At 41.3% G+C, this 22,026-nt stretch overlaps 2 protein-coding genes across 7 annotated transcripts in view; one reads left to right on the top strand and one right to left on the bottom strand.

Annotated features, from left to right (window-relative positions):
* Positions 1-19,812, top strand: part of GPM6B (glycoprotein M6B) — a 107,465-nt gene extending 87,653 nt beyond the window's left edge. For 4 of the 6 annotated variants that reach the window (XM_063392863.1, XM_063392859.1, XM_063392861.1 and 1 more), the window contains 6 exons: positions 5,624-5,810; positions 9,165-9,321; positions 12,438-12,609; positions 14,486-14,559; positions 14,871-14,936; positions 17,297-19,812. In XM_063392863.1, coding sequence (XP_063248933.1) covers positions 5,624-5,810; positions 9,165-9,321; positions 12,438-12,609; positions 14,486-14,559; positions 14,871-14,936; positions 17,297-17,446 — 806 coding nt within the window. In that variant the 3' untranslated portion in view covers positions 17,447-19,812. Of the gene's footprint in view, positions 1-5,623; positions 5,811-9,164; positions 9,322-12,437; positions 12,610-14,485; positions 14,560-14,870; positions 14,937-15,652; positions 16,837-17,296 lie in introns of those variants that run through there. The other 2 variants (XM_063392860.1, XM_063392864.1) reach the window with 1 other exon arrangement.
* A 428-nt stretch (positions 19,813-20,240) lies between these two features.
* The window catches only part of OFD1 (OFD1 centriole and centriolar satellite protein), a 29,729-nt gene continuing 27,943 nt past the window's right edge, over positions 20,241-22,026 (bottom strand). The window contains exons 22-23 of the mRNA XM_063392858.1: positions 21,418-21,488; positions 20,241-20,428 (exon numbers count right to left, since the gene is read on the bottom strand). Of these exons, the coding sequence (XP_063248928.1) occupies positions 20,383-20,428; positions 21,418-21,488 (117 nt within the window). The 3' untranslated portion in view covers positions 20,241-20,382. The remainder of the gene's footprint in view (positions 20,429-21,417; positions 21,489-22,026) is intronic.

Here is a 22,026-nt window from a genome sequence, read left to right as displayed (position 1 = left end):
CGTGAGTTAATTTTCAGTATAAGTTAATTGCACAACTTCTTATTTGTGTAGGACAAAAAGGCAAAATTAGGAAATACTGAACTTGAAAGGAAGTTTTATGTGGAAGAGCCTTAAGAGGTTTGTGGGAGGAGAAGAAAGGATTTTCTCTATTTGAGTTCATCACTTATTTTGACTGTTTAATGTTAATCCAGAACTGTGGTGAGTGAACATTTATTCTAAGTTGACAACAGTTTTAGCTTTGTGTCATGTCTTGTAAATCAGCAAAATTTAAGATGAACAGGAATGAGTAAGGATAGAGCTTGAACAAAGACTTCCATGTGATTTAATGTAGAGCCTTTTTATTTTAGTCCCTTACTGAAGCGTGGAGAGAAATTTGTCACGGGCTTTAAACTTACACTCGTAAGGTTCAATATTTTATTTTATTGTGTTGTTGCTACTGACCCTTGGTTGCAGGTGTGGGTGACAGATGTGAGGAGTTACCTTATTGCCAAGTACTGGCTTAGTCTCATGCAGAGAAGAAAGATGTAGATTCCAGTTTTGCTTCTGAGGTATTAGCCTATTCCCATACCCCTCACTGCTTCTCCTGTGGCTGCCAATCATGCAGCAGCTAGGAAAATGTACATCCTAGCATGCATAAGCCATTCAGAATGGAAATTTTCAAAAATACGGTGGGTGGCAGACAGTAAAATTGGCATTTGCCTTCATTGACATAAAGTTCATTTTCTGACAAAAATCCATGGTGATTTAGGCCTCCAAGGGTATTATTCATGCTTGGTATTGGGTAATCTTCAGCACTGGGGAAGCAGGAGGTGAATGTCAAGTACTGAGTTGTCCTCTTACATTTATTTGTGAATTGGGAGTAATGCTACCAACACCAGGCTCCTATGGATGTGTAGTAAAGAGCCCAATTTACATGTGATGGCTGCATTTAAGGTGTTATCTAGTGCTTTCATTTAAGATATTATCTAGTGCTTTCATTTAAGGTGTTATCTAGTGCTTTTTTTTCCCTTGGATTTCTTGCAACCTTTGTTTTGTTAAAACAGTTCCTCCCCACTTGCTCCCTGAGCTGTGGTGGTGAAGCCGACAGAGATTGTGGTTCTGTGGTGGAACATGATGTGCAATTTCTGCCGTGTACTAACTGGACTGGTGTCTGACAGGCCAGCATTTCTTATAATGTGTTACACAATTACAGGAAGTAAGGGGAAAATTATGCCCATTGCTTTATCTTTCATGACAGGGGAAGAAACCAAACTTCTAAGGAAAAGAAAGAGGGAATTAACTCAAGGACAGCCACGGGCTCCTGGAGGTTTAGCTCCCTGAAGTGGAAAACTTTTCAAACCTCCTGTCAGATTTTTGTGGTTCCTTGTTTTTTTTGTTCCACAGTGACCTTGACTCTGGGCCAGTGGTTAGAACCTGAGATGCACTGGGGCACTAGTGCAATCTAGGAGGTGTTTGGAACATTAGACAATAGGCTGGTGTCATGTCCAGGAGGTGTGGATATTCCTTCTTTACATCATATTTTCCATACTTTGCTGTGAGGGATGGCTTTGTGAACATCAGCCTGTCTCAGCTTTTCGAGTCTGGGCTTCAAGAACTGATGTATGATTTTCCTAGAGCCAGCCCTAGGAATACTCAAGGAAGCTACTTGATCCTATTGCATTGTCTTTTGTCATTTCCAAAACACAGATTTGACCTTAGTAGGATGAGGTAGTGTGTGAGAATTCCTTTTTATTTTTTCTTTTTTTATTTTAAGACCATTTTCCATTGATTCTCGATTACCTTGCCATTCTGAGTTTAAATCTTAAAGCTGGAGTTAAAGTACCAAAGGAGGTTTAGCCACACAATCACCATTTGGCATGGGAAATTGAATGGCTAAGCCCCTGCATATATGCAATAGGCTGTACACTGCTGAGCAGATTGTATAATTGTTCATCATACATTAAGCAACCAATTGCCGATTTATGTACATATGTAGGTTCATCCTTTACCAATTTCCTGTGAGTGATAGCTTCCAGGAGATTAAAAGAATAGTCGGTTCCTGTTTCTTTCTCCTCTCTTTATTTTTGTCCTTTAGCAAGAATATTTGTGTGTGTGTGTGTTTAATAGCATTCATTCCCTAGAGAATAATCTCAGTCTTTGTTTTAGCTGGCCTCCTTCTGAGAGTGTGTTAAATCTGTAGCCAAGATCACAGGCAGCTCTGGGCAAATCATTGGGCTGTTATTAACCTGCCTCCATGGCAACTGCTGCTTGCCAGCCTGAGGACAAAAAATGTTTTTATTCTGCTGAGTTGCACAAAAGGTTCTAGTGATGCCTTGCACAAAATGGCCATTGAAAGGGAAGATGCAGTGATGTGTGTTTGTGCTGTACAGTTTCATATTTAAATCATTTTACACTGTTTCATTGGAAGAGGATATACAGCTGAGCAGTTTAGAGTTTTGACCATATGAAAAGTAAAAACTAGCAGAAAATTGGAGCTGAACTTACTTTAATTCTATTTCTTTTTGTCAGCTTGGGTTCACAGGCCTTCAGCCTGCAGTTGTCACCAGAGTGTTAGCAAGTTATTTTGTGAACATGAACAAGGCAAACATCTTCCTGGGGTTTCAGTTGTACTGTGTGGAGATAGTTGCTGACTTAGACTTACAGAGAGAGAACATAAAGGTTTCCTGGAAAGCTTTCTAATTGTTTTCAAAAATCCTCTGCTTTACTTCAGTGCTTCTTTGGGAAGCTTGGTAAGTGTATCTTAGTTCTTGATGAGTTTCAAACTCTAGCTGGTTTTGGAAGCTGCTCTTAGCAGTACTGTTTTAGGCTTGTGTTAAAGCTATAAAATCGGCCATATAGCTCAGGCTAGGCATGGCTTTAATCTGCTCATGAGGAGTGTTCACAGTCAGGGGTCTGGGGGGAGGTCTGGCAGCCCCAGCACTGCAATGGGGTTGTATCCCACAGTTAGTTACCCTCTGGCAGGAGGCCATGCAGCTCTGCTGTCAGTTTGGGTGCAGAATGACTATGTATGGATGGATGCTGTCTCCTGGAAACATGCTGGTTTGGGATGCTTCACGTGCTCACAAGCTGGCTGTGTGCTGTTTCCAGGTGTACCAAAGTCCCTCTGATTCCTGCTTGAGTCTTGGGGTCAAGGGGAGTAGTTCCTGCAGTTCTACATTTGGGCAGTTTTCTCTGCTCAGAATAATGTGGTTGCTTTAGACACTTCTGAGGGTGTCCCTTGGCTTTGTTCTGCACTGAGAAAATGAAGGCCACCCAAATTTTGTGATGCCTTTTTACTTGGACTGCAGAGGAAGACAAAGAGTATGGCCACAAATACAATCTGGGCAGCTGCCAGTTGCTGAGAGTTGAGAGGGGGGTCTGCCACTGTTGCCTTGTGTTTGAGGGTCTGGGGATTAGTGGCAGATACTGTCATGTATTTGGGTAAGGGATCCAACAAACTCCTCAGGGCAAATGTTTTGCCAGTGGCCTGGAAAGCTGGCTTGGCAGTATGGGGTATTAAACATCAATCCTGGGTCTACACCAGTTTTGTCAGACTGCTCCCATTTTCTGAAACCAACAGCTTTTTGTTTGGAACTTGTCAGTCTCTTGGTTTTGCTTCCAGCTGTTTTTATTTCCTGTCTTTGACAGGATTCTTCTGTAAAGCAGTCTGTGGGATCAGCACGATTTAGGTGATCAACCTCTCCACACCAAGCAGTGATCAGGTGTTGGGTCTCCTGCTTTAGGAGTGTAGCTCGAAAGGTGGTTTGTTTTGTGCTGGGCTGTGACCACATGTGTGTTGTCTGCTGGCTCAAAGCATGGTTACTTTTGGATAATCTTTCATGGCTAATCCTGCACCAGGTGCATCCATTTCTTGGATTAACTCTGGGAGGTTTGGACCTGACCTGGGAGCAGATGCTGCGGAGGCAAGCCAGCCTCACGTGTGTGGCTGCTCTTGTGTGTGAGCTGCTCTCAGGCAGGTTCCCCAAAGCAGAGGATTGCTCTGCAAGGTTTGTTGTCTGAACTCAGCTCTGGCCCTCTGTGATAAAATGAAACCCAGAGATGATTTCCTCTGATAGTGTGCATTTGGATTTTGTTTGGCCTGTCACTGCCGAGCTGCAGTGTTTGTTCATTTGGCAGTATTTTTGTCATGAAGATAGCTCCTACTGAGTGGACTCCAGCTGTGGACTAGACTATAAAACCTTCCCAGGCTTGTTTCTATACAATTAAACCTTGTCTGCAGTTAGTGAAGTGGCGTTTCGTAAGTAATTTTGATGGTGATAGCTGCTTAAGCCTGACTAGGGCATTTGCTAGTGACTCTCTAAAAGAAGAGTTTCTCACTTACGAAATGGCAAATCTTTCAATTATCAGATGCATATTATTCCCCAGTGCCTCACAGAAGTGCCTGCTCTGCAACTCATTCATTACTGGGAAAGGGAGTGGGATAAAAATAAACTTGCCTCATGTGGTGGCTGGAGACTTGCTGATCTTTTTGAGGAGTGTTTTGGGTGGGAAGGTGTGGTGGGATGTCCTTGTTTGCCAGCTGTCCCCCTGCCCTCCGACGCTCTGCCCGTGCCGTGCCTTGCCGCAGCCGCTGTCCTGCGACGCTGCCGCTCCATTAAGCGTTGTCTTAATGGCTCATGCTTTGCGCAGTTGTATGAAATGCACATTAATGGAGACAGCTTAATGCCATCACCCTGAAGTAATGAATTGGTATGGATTGCCATTACCATTATAGCGCAGTTAAAAGCTGTGTTTGTTTCCGATTTACATTTCCCAGCTTTGTAAGCAGATGGGTTTTCAGGCCACGCAGTTGGAAGGAACCTGGCAATTCAGCTGCAACCTCCTTATTACAGTGTTCATACACATAGCAGCTCTGGGGGGGTGTTTTGTTAACTCAGACCAGTTAAACAATGCATTTCAGCATTGCAAATGCTACTGCAAGCTGTATTCAGGGATCACTGTAAATCCAGTCTATCCTATAAAAAGCTGGAAATGTATTGTCTATGTAATGCAGCTTCATACAGTTGCCCTCGACAAAAAATTGGATGCCATTCAATTTTTATGTTGTAAAAGTATCTGTATCCCTTTAACCTCATGTGGATTTATATAAAAAGATAACTTGGGAGTACTGGAAGAGTGTAGGGTTGTTAGGTTTTGTGGACCTAAATATATTCATCTTCCAATGAACATGCAAAGTATCTCCTACTTTTCCAAAAAGCTTCATTGTCTTGAGTATTTGCCTCTCTGGCTCCCAGAGTGTTGCCAGCATAGCTGGTGCTCCTGCCATTAGTAAAGCTGAAACATGGTGAGCTCTGGATGAGCAGCTGAATTGCAATGGATCACTTTAGACAGTGATTTTTTTGCTTTTTCCATTTCATAGGCTGTCTCATCGATCTCCTCTTGATCCTGTAAAGACAGGAGCACTCAGGCCACTTTCTGGGCTTCGAGTCCACACCAACAGATCTGTAGGTCACTGCTTTAGAGGGTGATGCTGTCTTGTACCACCTATAGATTTTTTGCTTAGCATGTCAATGCCTGGGCCTTTTATTCCCTGTGGCTTTTACCAAGTGGAGGACAAATATTCTTTTCCTCATAATTTGCTTTTTGCTCATGACGTTTCTTTTGCTTTCTCTCTTCTGCTCAGGTTGCTTTGAATGTTGCATTAAGTGCCTAGGAGGAGTGCCATATGCTTCGCTCGTGGCAACCATTCTCTGCTTCTCGGGGGTAGCGTTGTTCTGTGGCTGTGGCCACGTGGCGCTCACGGGAACCGTCTCCATCCTCGAGCAGCACTTCTCCACCACTGCCACTGACCATGCTTTGCTGACTGAAGTGTAAGTATGCCTCCCATGCCCATTACTCATCATGACACCCTCATGCTAAATGAGCAGAGATGGATTCAAACCTCAGTCTCCATCCCTGAGTATTAGGTTGCTTGTTTCTGTAACAGTACTCAGTCATTTGCTGGTGTTCACATACAAAGAACCAAAGTGTACATCCTGGTACACCTGTCTATATTGGGACCAGTACTATTTAATATCTTCATCAGTATCACAGACAGTGGAATTGAGAGCACCCCAAGGTGCTTTGCAGATGACACCCAAGCTGAGGGGTGCAATTTGCTTACCTGAAAGGACGGATGCCACCCAGAGGAACCTTGAAAGCCTTGAGGAGGGGACTGTGTGAACCTCATGATGTTCACCAGAGCAAGTGCAAGGTGCTGCACATGGGCCAAGGCAATGCCCAGTGTCAATATGTGCTGACAGATGAAGGGGTTGAGAGCAGCACTGCCAAGAAGGACTTGGGGGTGCTGCTGGATGAAAAACTGAGCATGAGTTGGACATGTGCACTCACAGCCCAGGAGGCCAGTTATATCCTGGGCTGCCTCCAAAGCAGTGTGACCAGCAGGGTGAGGGAGGTGCTTCTGCCTCTCTAGTCTGGTGAGACCCCACCCGGATGCTGCATCCAGGTCTGGGTGTGCTCAACACAGGAAAGACATGGATTTGCTGGACTGCATCCAAAGGAGGCCACCGAGATGCTCAGAGGGCTGGAGCACCTCTTCTGTGAAGACAGGCTGAGAGAGTCAGGGCTGTTTAGCTTGGAGAAGAGAAGGCTCTGGGAAGACTTTACAGCAGCCTTCCAACACCTAAAGGGACCTACAAGAGAGCTGAACAGCAACTTGTACCAGGGCCTGTTGTGACAGAACAAGGGGTAACAGTTTTATTTAGGAGTAGATTTAGTTTTTGTTGATGACATAAAATTGCAAGGGATATCAGGAATAACAGGGAAGCATGGTTCTGTCCATCCCTCTTCCAGAGAAGCTGGACTGGTATATGAGAGAGAGAAAAAAACTGGAAAGATCTGCAAACGTAGCCTTTGGACATAACCACTGGTGAAATATTTGGGTCTTTTATGTTCCCAAGGCTTCTCTGTGAGGCCAGAGGAAGGCCTGCAGTGCTGCCTCGGGTCCCGTGTCCGGCAGCCAGCCCGGCCGTGCGTGGCTGTGACAGGGCCCCTGTGATGAGCACGGTGGGCACTGGCACAGGAGTGTGTGTACATTGGCACATGCAGCAGGGGCAGCAAGCCAGACAGGTGCTATTTGAAGACTCTGGTATCAGGCCCTATGCAGCACACTTAATTCTTATTTTCTTTCTAATTTCTGTTGTCACTGACTCCCTGTACATGCTTGCAGGCATAGACCTGCTGCATGCCCTCTGAGCACTGGTGCCAGCCTCACAACACCATTTCTGGGCTTCCTCTGTACCCTGATCTGCTCTGGGACTGCACCCCACCGGGGTCCCCCCTTCTAGCACTGCCCACACTCAGTCCCTGGCTGTGGCTGGCAGTGTGTCCCCAGCTCCAGGGCATGAGCCACCAGCGCCCTGCTGTTAGACACAACCCTTAGTGAGAAAATGTAAGCAGCTGTTCTTCAGCAGCTGGGTAACAAAACACCCTGTGCTTGCATCAGTCTCCATTTGAGCAAAATAGAAGAAATTGCAAAAGCAGCAGTCACAGGCAGCAAGTTTTATGTTTAGGAGAGTTGTTGACAATGTTTCTTGTCATGTCAGCACCAGCAGCTGGGGAAATGCGTAATTCCTACCAAAGCAGCTCAGGGCTCGGCTCTGGGGAGCCAAGGGGGTGGCAAGGGAGGTGTTAGAAAGGGGCAAGACTATAGCAACATAAAAAGAAAAATACGTTAGTAAGACACACTTTACAATAGACTTTTCAAACCAGTTTTCCTATTACTAATTTCTGGTAGTATGCACTGAGTCTCTCCTGGACTACTAATGATAGTGAAATTATTTCTTCTATTATCTCTCAAATCCTGAGTTAATTTTTTCGTTCTTTACAGCACAAGTGCAACAGATTTATCCAGTTACTTTTAATCAGTTTGGAAAACAAAGACAACACTTTCCACATAAAATTTTAAATGAACAATATCCTATTTTGATACAAGGTTTTACATTGTTCATTTACAATTCCACATATAGTTTAACATTTAACTATGTAAATCATAGTCATCAATTTGCTTTAAGTGAAAACATTCAGATGTTCTTTGGAGATCTATACCAGCAGCTACTTAGTGGAGAGTAGAAAGAATCAGAAAAAAATACCTTGAGCAGAGCATATTTATCCTCAGAAAACTGGTAGGGTGGATTAAAATTAACCTCTTGGTTCTGTGAACAGCTTCATCCAAAATAACCATCCCAACAATCAAAGTCCTTTTAAGAAGTTCCAGGGAAATTGTGCTAATAACAAAATATGAGTTTTGAAGACCAGAAGTCTTGTATGGAAGATCTGGCATTCTGGTTCTCCAGAACAAATAGCTTTAGATACAGAATCTGATTGATAATATTTAGAAATTATTCTTTTCATCTACCTATTCTAGCTAAAGGAAAAATACTGTTAGAGTGTAATTGCAGATGGTAGCTTTTTAAGAAACCAAGAACTTTCTGAAATCACATCTGAGTGAAGTTGTTTATATGTGCCCTAAGATGATCTTCCTCTGAGTGGTTCCAGGGTACCTAAAATGGAAGCATTTCCTAAATAACTCTTCCATTTTTAAAAAGAAATTCAACATTTTGATGCGCTCAACACTGCTGTGACTTAAAGCACTGAAACTATCAGCTCACTTGGAACTACCCTTCTGTAGAGCAGCCTCAGGAGAAGTCTCTGCATGTTTGCTGAGTTTCGTATCAGGCAAATATTGCTGAATTCAGAAATTTTTGCAAACTTAAGTTAATTGGATTTCACATGTGGAAATGGTGAATTTAAGGGACAATTTCCTTTCCCTAAGCCAAAGGAATGACCACAGAGCTTGGTAGTTCAGTTTCAGGCTTGGCCACTTCAAAGCCCTGCAGCCATTCCCAAGTTAGGTGTCAGGAGCAGTGAGAGGAAAAAGAAAACCTCCATAGTGGAGGCGTGACATTGCAGCTTTAACTTGGTGACTGACACCAGCCAGTGTAAGGACTGCAGCACCAGCAGGGCATGCTCAGGTGGTGCAGGACTAATGCCCATCAGGGGCACAATTGTAACAGTGTTTTTCTGCAGTCCACTTGCTTAAAATGCTAAGGAGCCTTGAAGTTTGTTTCTAGGAGTTGCCTCTCATTTATTACAATTTGAGAGGACTGACTTTGTTTTAATAGGACTGCAATCTAATTATGTAATTTCTTTCTTTTCCATTTTAGAATACAGCTAATGCAGTATGTAATTTATGGCATTGCATCATTTTTCTTCTTATATGGAATAATCCTTTTGGCAGAAGGTTTTTATACAACAAGTGCTGTGAAGGAGCTGCATGGAGAGTTCAAAACAACAGCCTGTGGCCGCTGCATCAGTGGAATGGTGAGTGGGATCAGAAATGGAACAGCAGTCTTTGCTGCCTAAAACCTCTTGGGCTTGGTTTGACTGCTGGGTTTTAAATAACAGAATATTGCTGCCTTCTTTGCTTAACTCCTTGTGTGGGGGATCAGGGTCAGTCCATGTCTTGGTTCTTCTTTGAACTTCAAGGGTGCTTGGTTAAATCAAAGTCCTGCAGGTTGGGTGGGGGCTGCCATGGCCTCCCCTGTCTGAACCCACTGGTCTAAACTGAAATGAGGAGACTGCTAATTTTAAAACACTTAATGTGAGCCAAAATGAAATTTGTGCTTTTAAGCATGGAACACTTGAGTGATGCTTAAAGGAAGACTGTAAAATGGCTGTGGTTTGCCGAGCTATTTAAATATCAAACTGTAATGGCTCTGACTTCCATAGTCAATTGTGCTTGAGAGTCTGGATCCTTCAACAAACAGTAATGAATGAATGAAGCTTCACAACATCTCTGCACTTGAATCAAGTATTGATTTGCAGATGGCAAAAGGCAGACAGAACAGCGAGGCTTTTCCGCAAAGCCGAAACACTCAAAGCCCTAAAGTTACCAGCCATATTCTCTTCAGTATATTTCTGCATTAGAACAAAATCGTAAGCAAAGTTTAACTAAAAATAAAACTTCAGATTCTCACCCACATTGTCCCCAAGGGTACACTCTGCAAGAACAGCCATAACTATGTTTCTGAGAGAAGATTTCAAAGCTATTACTGCAAATCTGAATTCAAAGCTCGTAGTTATGGAGGAAGCTCAGCAGTATGACAGATCGCCCACGGGAAAGTGTGGGTGAAAAGAGAAGAGGCTTTTGATGTGATTGTTGCATTTTAATATACAGTCTATATCCTGAACTTAAAAAATATGTACTTTCAGCTGGTTAAATACAAAAGAGATGCATGTTTATTTTCATGAGAGTTAGCAATTTTCCACTGTGCTGTTGGGTACTTACTGAATTTTTCAAGAGCTAATAAAAATAAGGCATCTGATAATTTTCCAGTTAAGCAGCTATTTGCTCAGTTTTTTTCTAGCAAATAAGGTCTTCACCAAGGAGAAAAATTAGATCTAAAGCAGTGTTTTCAAAAGATCCAAAATAAAGTAGAAACACACACATCCATGCATCTCATCAGTGCAGACAATTGCTTGAGCAGTTGAGTAGTTGCAGGCACATGATAGTCATCTGCTTATACAAACACCAGTGTGACACATGGAAACACAGTAGAAAAACGTGTTTTCATGTTTGTCTGTATTTGTCCACACAATGAAGGAGAGAATTTACCAGCTGAGGAATGGCTTGGAGCTCTGGTAAGCTGCATTCATGTTTGGTGGTGACAGGAGAAGTGCCTCTGTGCTGCTGTGTAAAGCCTTAGGGCTAGAACAAGGTTTGTGAGGAGACAAAATGTTTAACAGATTAGTGGCTGCAGCTGGGTACAGGCAACAGGCTGTTGGACATACAGTGACCTTTTGCCACTTTGATCAAGAGCTCCTCTACTTCTTTCATTACATTACTGAGCAAAGTCCTGAAAGGCAGTCCCATCTTGCATAAGGCTGTTACAGCAGACAGACTTCCATCTTCCCTAAATTATTTGTGTTGGCTCTGGTAATGCAGAATAGCCATTTCCCACAGTTATCACATTAAATGTGAGAGTGAGTGGATTTTTTTCCTAGCTATTTTCGGATTTAAAGGCTTTGTGTACTTCCTCTCATGCACACTTCCACATACACTTAGGCAAACTTATGTTTTATTTGTAGTGTATCTACAGAAATCCTTTAACCTGGTCCACTTGATCCTTCCCAAAATCCAAAGAGAGGATTTTCAATTCTCACACAAAACACACAGGTCTGGTATATGGTGCAATCTAATATGAAATAGGGTATTCCAGTTGAGTTGTCTATAAATTAAAGCCTAGCTGGGGTTTTATGGGCCATAGTTTTGCAAGAACCTCCCCACACACCGCCTCCCTTGACTGAAACCTAGCTATTGTTCAGCTTTTGCTCTAATACTTGCCAGGTTACTCTAGAAAAAAACTGTAGGGTTGCAGACTTCCACCACTGCAGCATTAGTTCAGTCCCTTGGTGTTAGATCAGGCTGAGAATCCTCCCCCGAGAGCCTCTCCCATCCTTGCTGTTGTCCTCTGGCACACAGATTTTCCTAGTAGAGCACCAGTGCTTTGCTGAAAGTAAAGCCTTTCCAGTCCACCTACAGCTGAGAGAGAACAGCCACAGCTAACAGTGAACAGAGAGCCCAGGAGATGTGACAGCATTCCCCCGCCTTCCAAGTGGGATCCAAATCCTGCTCTCACCAGGAGGAGGGAGCTAGGAACTGATGCCAGAGCTACTGTTTCACCATAACACTTCGAAGAGGAGGGAGAAGGGAAGGGGATTAGTGGGAGGAGGAAGCCGGAGATTTTCAAAGCAATCAGTGCCACTTCTTTTAATCTAACCAAAGAAAAAGCACATAATGTAGGTTTTTTAAAAGAGCAAACCCAAACCAGCAAATTTTAGTAAATAAATCCATGATTCTCTAAGGTGAAGTAATTCATTTTCTGCTTGGCAATGTGTGTTGGACCAATTGAATCCTTCTGATCTGCTGTTAACAGTCATGGTATGTTTGCAAAAATAGGTATTTTCAAATGTTACATTCCAAATTGATTTCAATACATCAGGGAGTGTGTGAATCTGTGAGCATTGATTCACTGTGTGGCTTTGATTTGCAAGTTGTATAGAAATGCTAGTATGTTAGAGTTAATTTAAAAAAAAACCCTTAAATTGATTTTTGTTGGAATTTATTGGTTTTAGCCTACAACCAGAATCCCTGCTTAGCCGAGAATCTTGAGAAATCAATGGGCTGCTCTTTCATGAGGGCAATCTGTTTACTCAAGCAGGCTGATGAAAAAGGAAAGTCTGAATTACTTTCTCTGTAGCACTTTAACTACCAAAGTATTTTTAAGCAATGAGAACATGATTTTGTGTGCTTGAAAATCAAATGTTTACTTACTTGAATTCCTAAAGGATGCTTAAGATTATTTTGAAGCATTTTTAAGTAAAATCTAGGTCTTTTCAAAGAATAAATGCAAAGTGTTTGTGTTTTCTCTGCCCAGTTTGTTTTCCTCACTTACGTGCTTGGAGTGGCCTGGCTCGGGGTCTTCGGCTTCTCTGCTGTGCCTGTCTTTATGTTCTATAACATATGGTCAACTTGTGAAGTCATCAAATCTTTTCAGACAAATGTGACCGTTCCAGGGGACCAGATCTGCGTGGACATCAGGCAATACGGTACTCGTTTTAATCCTGATTAAATGCTTTATCCGGTCTCCTCGCTCTGTCTTCAGTAGTTTTGTCTCAGCCTTATCAGATGAGTCAAATGCAAAAGCATCTCCTATCTCTGAACGTGCTGTTACTTTTCTAATTAATTCACATTACACTGATCTCTTTCCAGATGCAATCAATTTCACTGAACTGACAAGTCACTTATCTGAAATGATTTTGTAGCGGTTTCCAATACTGTAATATTAGGTTTGAAAATAGATCAGCCTCAAAATAAACTGCTTGGAAACAGTGCTGAGAAACAGATAACCAGATTGTGGGGTTTGAACCCATATGCATGTATTCTGTTCTTTCAGAAAGCTGTTTTGCATTTAAAGATCAGGTAAATATCTGAATGTTGCTCTGACAATTACTTTCAGTTAAAAAAATTAAAATCTGCAATTAACAGTCTGCAATAACTAATAATGAATTATTACTGCTTTCTGATGACACACAGAAATCTGAGGGAGTTGGGACAATAACTTAAAATAAGGTCAGGCTTTTCATTTCTCATGGTGAGTTTTTCCTGAAGTTAATCTTTTCAGCTTCCCTTGTGCAGAAGATCTTTTGTCACCATTACTTTTGGCTTCATTCTAGCTAGCATTTTCTAGGAATGTTTCTTTCTTTGGACTAAGTCATTCAAAGCTGAAAAAATGGATTCAAACTTGAAAAAGTAAGAAAGTTTGGCTTTGCTCTCCTATCCAGGTAAGTGCAGTAGAAGAAAAAATACACGAATTTTAAAAACAAGTCGTCAGATCAGTTAAACATATATATTCTATTTTAGCAGCTCACAGCAAGAGGCTGAGAAGACATTTTCTTCAGCAGCAAAGCCCAGGAGTGCAGGGAGATGTTCTTTTCCACCTTCCTGCTTCTCCTGGTTGTTTTGCAGCTGTATGAGTGCTGTATAGCGCTGTACTGTTCCCCTGATCAGTAAAACCATTTGTGAGTGATGGGAGGGAGCAGCTCCCCAACAGACAACGTGTCACTGAACTTTGCTCACTTTTTTGGGTGGAAGCAGTAGCTAAGGGGCTGGGATTGTATGTAGCAGTTGCAGAGAAGAAGCTGACTTGGAAGAAAATCCTATAAAATCTCTTCAAAAGCCATCCCATCCTGAGATAATTTCAATGACCTGCTGCTTATGGAGTTGCTAATTCCAACCAGCTGGGTTGAAATGCAGAGTTGTATGGGGAAACAAACTGGGTTTCTCTTCATTCAAATAGGTTTTGCTTAAGCTTTACATCTGTTACAGGCCTAAAAGTTTATGGTATTTTAAATCTCCTAGATACTGTTGACTTTTCAGACTTTCAATCATGTAAGAAAAGTAATTGGGAGTATCTGAGGTGTGGCAGACTGAACTTTCTTGTAGCAGTGTTCACTTGATGCTTTTTACCTATTGGAACTAAACCAGAAAAAAATCCTGTAATTCTTCCCTGTGGCTCTATATTCACACCCTTCCACAGTGGTTTCTTGTTCAAGTAGAACCTCATCCAGTAAGTGCTACCCTGGAAGGTGCCAAGTACCTCTGAGATGCAGGTTGTCTCTTCTGTGCTGAGTGGGGGAGTAGGCAGAGTGTGCAACTGGACCCAAAGTGCAAAAACCCAACCAACTGTTTGGCTGCCAGATGGGAAAACCACATCTGAGAACAAGCCTTAGCAGCAGCCCACAGTGTGAGGAGAAAGCAAAACCTGAGGGAGTTTGAATTCCTGCTGCCAACTCCAAGCTGTACTGGTCAACGCATGGATGCCCAGAATGGGAACACAACTGGCAAGTGGGTGAAAAAGATGAGAGGAATAGAAAGTGTGTGTTGATTGCTAAAATTAGTGGTTTCTTTTCTGTGGTATTTCAGGTATCATCCCTTGGAATGCTGTACCTGGCAAAGCCTGTGGCCCAATTTTAGAGAACATCTGCAACACGAATGAGGTACAGAAATGTAACCTGTGTGCAGCTTTGGCTTACAAGTCACTTGGGCACCATGTAATAAATACTTGATCAAAGTTTTTGGAGAGAACTCATGGTAGTAGTATAAAGATATTGCTTTAACTGTAACACTGAAGTAATTGTTACATCATCCAAAACATAGAAAATTATTTTCACAACATTTTTATTTTCTAAAGCTTTGCTACCATGCTACAAAGATGGTTTTATTATCTTTGTTCTCTAGAACACTTGAAATGCATTTTACATTATTCCTAATGAATTACTTCAATGTTTTTAACATGTTTTTTCTCTAGTTCTACATGTCTTATCACCTGTTCATTGTGGCTTGTGCTGGAGCTGGTGCCACTGTCATAGCATTGGTGGGTAGTATTTTTTTGTTGTTTTATAATTTAAAACGTTCATTTCAGGCTTAAGATGCTTTAAGATTAAATTTTGTATATATTAAAAGTAGTGATATTACTTTTAGTAGTAGTAGTAGACATGAAGGAGGGGGAGTTGTGATCACCATTATTTGCTGCTATGATTTGGTCATCACAAGTCAGCAGGTCCCCAACTTTTGCTTTAGGAAGTCATTTTAACCCGCCTCCCTATACTTAGGAAAAATTATTTGCACGTCCTTTCAAAATCTTACCTCTATCCACTATTTCTGCTTTTATTTCCACTATTTATTTTCATTTTTGTAGTTTATTTGATCAGCTGCTTGTAACCTCTTGGTTTCCTTTGCCTGGAGCCAGGCAGACTGAGTGGTCCAAGCCTGCAGTGCCCGTTCCAGGTAGCGGCGGGGAAGAGGGACGTTAACCAGACCATTTGTTCCTGTGTCTAACGCTTCCTTTAGTGGCCAGCTTCTAACCTTGTGCCAGCCAAGCCCTGCTGTAACACACCTGGCTGACAGGATAGCCTTAGGGTTTGTACTGGGTTCTCCTCCCCAGAGAAATGGCAGGTTATTTATTTGCATCTTCACCCTGGAAGGAGCTCAGAGTAACATCTGTTGTAAAAGTATCGAGAGTTGCCCAAGTGGGCTTGAGCCGTCACCTTGTTGTATCTTACTCTCCTGTATTTTGTTCTCTTCCACCAGCTGATCTACATGATGGCTACTACATATAACTATGCTGTTTTGAAGTTTAAGAGTCGGGAAGATTGCTGCACTAAATTCTAAATTGTATAAGCCCAGTAAAAAGCTGCATTGCGTAGCTTGAAATACCACTGACACCCTAGACTAAAAGTCTAGCTTTCTGAATTTTGTTACAGTAATTGTAAATAGCTTCAGTAAGCATCGTTTAGCTTATCAGATTAATGAAATGACTTCTTGTAAATGAACTATGATGTGGATGAGATCTGGCTATTTTTTCATGTTGAGAGGATTCAGTTACTGTAGGAGTGTTTATAAAGCATCCCTTCTGAAAAAGGGATGTTTTAATTTCAGCTCTCCACTTGATTTCTAACAGTCATCTCAAACAAATACTGGAACAGTTCAGGGTCAGATGCATCAATTTATTCTTTGCCATGAACACCAAATACAATTACCCCCAAGCATACAAAATATATATGGTGTGAAGGAAAGGGAATAGTAAAGTAATGCTGGTCTATGTTGGCAGAGATCAGAAGCCGAGGTATTATGAATTAATTTCCTTGTATTTCCAAGTGATTCCATGGATGATGAAATCAATTATTTTCTCTTACTCTTAACTAAGTGCCAAATGAAACTCTTTCTCTAAGAAAAGAAATCCTTGTCTTAGCTCTGCGTGAAACAATCACATGCTTTCTTTTGGACCCTGAACTAGTGAAAACCAGCATATAAACAGCTTCTGCTCTTGTATGGGTGCACTTTAGTAACTGATTTCTCAGTAGCCAGATCTCAAAAATGTAAGTATGACTGCACGGGAAGCAAAACCATGCATAGATCACAGGGACCTTTTTACAGTGTTGGGGGGGAAAAGAAGGAGAAGCGAATCAATGTTTTCAGATGTAGATGTTTTTGCATGAAGTATGGGCAAAAGAAGTTGGCAAGAGACGAATGCACAAACTAGAAAAACAAACACATAATAATTTAAAAAAGAGAACCGTTTGCTATATACAATATAAAACTGTTCACATGAGGTTGGACAATGGAAGTTTAAAATGTAGCTATAAAAATACAGGATTAAGACTTCTTAACCCAGAGATTGCATGCTTTTGCTTAGTTTTGGACTCATGTTTTGATGTTTAATTTTTGGATGTGTTAATGTAGCCTTGTTTGCGTAAATAAAACGGTTCACAGTTTCAGGTTTTTTTCCAGGGGGAGGGTGGAATTCTCATCTGCTTGTTGGGGGAAAAGACCTGCCGGGCTCTGGGCTTGGATATGCATAAACACCACGACCTTAGAGAGCAGTTCTTCTGAGCACCTCGTAGTTTACAGATTCCGTATATTGCCACGTACAAAACTGTTTTCTGCTTCCCCCCATTCTGCATTTTAATTGACCCGTACAACTCTGTAGCTCATTTTAATATTGTTGTACTAACTTTCTCTAAATTGTGAATAACCAACTGAATTATTAGCATGCCAAATTCTAGAGACCTTTGAAAAATAGCCTCTGTGCTTGTTTTAATAACAGAATGCTTATTAACTTAGAATAACTATTTTTTTTGGTCGTTATTTTAAAGAGCGTCTATTAATCTGACTAGCAGCTTGCTTTGCCTCTTGACATGCTCACTCGCCATCATGCTCACCCTTCTCTTCCAGATCCACTTCCTCATGATACTGTCTTCTAACTGGGCCTACTTAAAGGATGCAAGCAAAATGCAGGCCTACCAAGATATCAAAGCAAAAGAAGAGCAGGAGCTGCAGGATATCCAGTCTCGGTCAAAAGAGCAACTCAATTCTTACACATAAATGTTTGCCACAGTAATTCAGCAGAAGAGTTCTGTAGCTCTGACAAATCAGCAAATAGCTGCTCTGCAGTACAGATGTGTGTCTAGCAAACAAAATTAGAGAGAAGTGTAAAAGCTTCACATTCCAGCTCCTGGAAAACTTTTTTAGGGAAATCTTCCCATGGGTAATCTTCCATCCTTTCTAACAGAGAATGGAGGGTTTATTCCAGGCATTTTAAAAGGCAACACTTTACAAAAAGTGACCAAATTATTCTTCTTTGAGACTTGGTATCTAATATTTGACTTGTTCTAGAGCATGACGCCCTGCACAAAACGGCAGCAGGTGCCCCAGCCGAGCAGGCGGCAGATCTGTGCAGACCTCAGGCATGTGCACGGTGTGTGACCGAGCACTCCCAAGGAACCCGTGCCCAGCTGGGCTTTCTGAGGGAGCTCCTGTGTGTGTGTGTGGTGGCACAGCTGCAGCTCCTCCCAGGTTCAGGGGCTGTGTGGGAACGCCGTGCCTGGGCCGTGGGAGCAGCGCCGCTCCTGTGCCGCACCTGCCACCGTGGAGCCATCAAGGCCCTGTGCTCACCTGAGGGTCGAGCAGATCTCCCAAGTTCTAATCTTTTTATTAACTATTTAATGGAATGTAGATCCCTGGATCTGGATAATGATCCCCTTCTTCGAAAATAAATGTCAGCTTTGCCTTAATATTTATTTTCTATAAATGTCTTAGCATTTATATAATGGCAGGAGACCATTATCCTACATTATCCGTAAGTGAAAGTGTTACCTTATTAAAATGACACTGATCTGACTATTCCAAATGAGCGGATGAGAAAGTTTGCAGAGTTTTACACAAACAATAAAATTTGCAGCCATAAAAGTAATACAGGATGTCCACCTTTCTCTATCTTGGTGCTTAGCAAATTTATAGTCAGTGCTTATGTGTTTTCCTTTTTACAAATTAATTAGCACACTAAGAAAACGTGGTGTTCAGAAAAAAAAAACAACAAACAAACTGGTGCCATTTTAAAGTCATTTCCCATAGAAGTCTGCCTTCTAATTAATGTTTTTTTTTCAGAAGCATTCAGTGATATCTTGAGTATTAGTGATGGTATATTTGGTGTTTGTTCTATATGATATATATATATATATATATAAATGTTGGGGGGGAAAAAGTAAAAATACATCATTCATTTGAAAAAATTAAATATTCAAGTCATACCCCTGCTAAGACGACGTGTGGTTTGGTAGTTTTGGTTGTTTGCTGAATATACATCAAAGGAAGCACAAATTCCTTCAAATCAGTATTAAGAGAAAAGGCATTTTTTGGAGGGGTATTAACTTCAAAAATTATTTCTTTTGTTAAGTATTGAAGTCTAATTTGACAGTTTCAAAAAAGGGGCAAAGTTGATTGATGTAGAGCAAATATGACAAAATAGCCTAGTGTATGTTCTTACCTGTTGCATGAAGGAGACATTTCTACAGCAATGCAGGTGATGTTCTAGCCCAGTGTTTGCATAAGGGTAATAATGGAGGCAGTGTCTTAAAGCCTAATTCTTTTCTAATTCAGTGTAGCTATTACTGGGAGTTTTTGAAGTTTTGTTTAAGTAGTCTAATATTTTTATGTAAAGAGCATTAAATTTTGCTATGTATAAATTTTTGTAACCTAACAGTGAATCAATATTTTCTATCAGTGCCAAGGGCTTCCTGTAGTTACATCCAAGTGTTAAAATAAATATTTGTAGATAATAGACAACACTTGTGTATGCTTATTTGAACCCAGACCTACAGCTACTCCATGGCAGTGCATCTCTAGGCTTTATGTCTCTGAGGTAAAACACCTTCTGTTCCAGAGCTCCCTGCCCTCCTGCAGGGGCAGGGCTGCCCTGCAGCTGCAGCAGCAGTTGTGCAGCATGCAGTAGTGGTAGTTGTTCCAGGCCAGCATAATGCAACAAGCACTACCCCTTCCCAACACCCCACAGGAGCAGTCACTCAGAAACTCTGTAAAGGCCAGAGTGGCTGCAACAGCAAATTAAGAGCAGCATGCAAAATTGGAGAAACCAGCACATCACATTTTAGCTTCATTTCGAAAAGCAAAGTTTGCATCTGTCATGGTTTTGATATGTTGTGTTTAAACATCCAGTGAATTCAAGACAGAACTTTGTTTTTTGCCCCTAAATTCTGTCAAACTTGGCTTCATGTTCGTGTAGTTGGGTCAAGATGAGCAGCCTCAAATGCAGTGCAAGTTGTAATATATGCTGCCACCCAAAATTACTTCATTGATAAAAACTACTGTATTTTATACTGTAAATAAAGTTTAATGATCTTGCCTATCATCTACCTACAAAATACAAAGCTTAAATAAAGATGAGTTAAATAGCATTTTTATTTTAATCTCTCCATTCTGGGCTGGTTAATACCAACGAGGTGATGCATGAGAGGGGCTGCTTTTGAAAATGGCTCCTGCCCCTGCCACGCAGCAGAAGGGACTCCTTAGCTTGGGTCTGTCACACTCAACGCTCTGAACCTGTGTGAGCCAAGTGCCTCCACGGGACACCTTCAAAAGGAGCTGATGAGGAGGGAATGTTTTGTTCTTTACTCACACTTTGAACCATTTGGAGAAGGGGTTTGGGGGGCAGGGGCTGGCAAAGTTGACAAAGTTCAGAGGAATTCAGTGCCAACACAAATCTAGCCAAACATACTGATCAGTTTGTGTTCCCTGCTTTGTTCTTTCTATCACCCCACCCAAGGCTTCTTCCTGGATTAGTAACACATCAGGACTCCCTGGGTGAAGTCAATGACTGAAGTGATGAAACAGATCAAAATCAGCTTTATTAATTTATAATTACACAGCCTGCAGTGCTGCTGCCAAACATTTATACTGGCACAAAGCTCATTTAAAAATATCTTTCTCATAATAACAATAAAAATTAAAAAATCAGTAGCTATTGTTCACCAGAAGCTTTCATCCACATCTCCATGAGAAATGTCTGCAACACTGTATCGATTATAGGAGGGAGGAAAAAAAAGTGGCATGAGTCCAATGTAGATCATCTTAAATCTTAATACTCATTTTAAAACAGGAGTGAAGAGACTGCCTTTGCTGCAATTCTCTTGCTGTTTCAGTGAACTGCTGGCAATAAAACCAGCCCTAAAGGAGGAGGGGTTGGGCCTTCATTAGCTGAAAGCCATCACCTGTATCTCAAAAAGCAGAACTATTTCTGTAGTGCTCAACCAGTGAAAACAACACAACTGGTGCCAATTCAGGAGCAGCAGGGTCTGTTATGTTTAACAGCACAGATAATAGTGAATCATTGCTATGGTTATGGTGAGCCTTTAAGTTGTTCTTTTTTTCTAAGTGCTCCACATTTTTTGCTTTTTTCAATTCTGTATCTTTGAATAAACACTGAAAGATTTGAAGGATTGTTTGATTTTTCTCTTGCAAGCAACTAAAACACATATCTGTATTTATCAATGCCTAGAGAGAACTAGAGGAAATGCCTGGGTTATTGTAACTCAGTGCAGGCAGACAAAATCTCTGAATAAAGTGTCTTAAAAGTCCACAATGCTACTGAAAAATCAAAGCTGGGAACAGACTGTGGGCGAGGTGCAGCACAGACAAACCTTCACCCACAGTGTCATCACCCAGGAACACCCCCTCAAACTCCAGCTCTCTGAAGGAGGCTGGATGCTGCTCAACTGCAGATAAAAAGTTGTGAGTGCCACAACTCCTGACAAGAGGTCACAGAGTGCAGCTCTCAGATGTGAGCTCCATACAGTGCCTACCGTGCATGTACAAGAACTGGAAAGAGCCTCAATTTTTCTGACACAACTGCTTTTGATTAAAATTTATTTTGGTTTCTAAGAAGGCAGATGTCTCAATATAATTAATACTAAAACTATTAAAACTATAGATTAATTTAGAATTATTATTATTAATTATTTCTTAATATGGAGTACTAGGAGTGATGAATACATGAGCCTTACCTGTCATCATTTTCAGTAGATAGAAGTCCTTCTGATGGTGACACTTCTCTTATTTCTTCTTTTTTTGAATCCTGGTAACCAAGAGGAAAATACACTTTCTCTAACCAGTTCTAAAGTAAAGTGACCTAATAATAGAACTGTATTTTTAAGGCTCATAACCGAAAATAAAATTTTTCTGAAGGACCAACCCTATTTCTATAAATGCTACATTGGATCTAGAATAGTAACACTTTGGAAATTTAGACTGGGATCATGTCTGAACAAAAGCATCCTACATTCCTTCACTGAAGGAATGTCCACCCATACCTCTTCTTTGAAAGTCTGATTTTCCATTTTGCCAGGGTAAATTCTGTTGTTTTAGAAGAACACAACTTGACATGTGTAGGTTCAAACTGTATTTAAATGCAGTTTAAGCTAAAAATTGAGGACATATAAATACTGTCCTAGTACTTTAAAAAAAACCTAACAAACCCCCCCCCACCCAGAGGACATCAGCAATGCTTACAGAAGAAAGTTCATTGTTTTTTTCTTTTGGATAATCACACTTTTCCAATACAAATCCAAACACTGCTCTGCAGGTTGTTTCGTCAAGTTTATAAATGAAGAAAA

Source organism: Prinia subflava, chromosome 3 (assembly GCF_021018805.1).
Source record: "Prinia subflava isolate CZ2003 ecotype Zambia chromosome 3, Cam_Psub_1.2, whole genome shotgun sequence".
NCBI classification, from domain to species: domain Eukaryota; kingdom Metazoa; phylum Chordata; class Aves; order Passeriformes; family Cisticolidae; genus Prinia; species Prinia subflava.
Note: the sequence above shows the minus strand (reverse complement) of the source record. Positions and strands in the feature narration are given on the sequence as shown.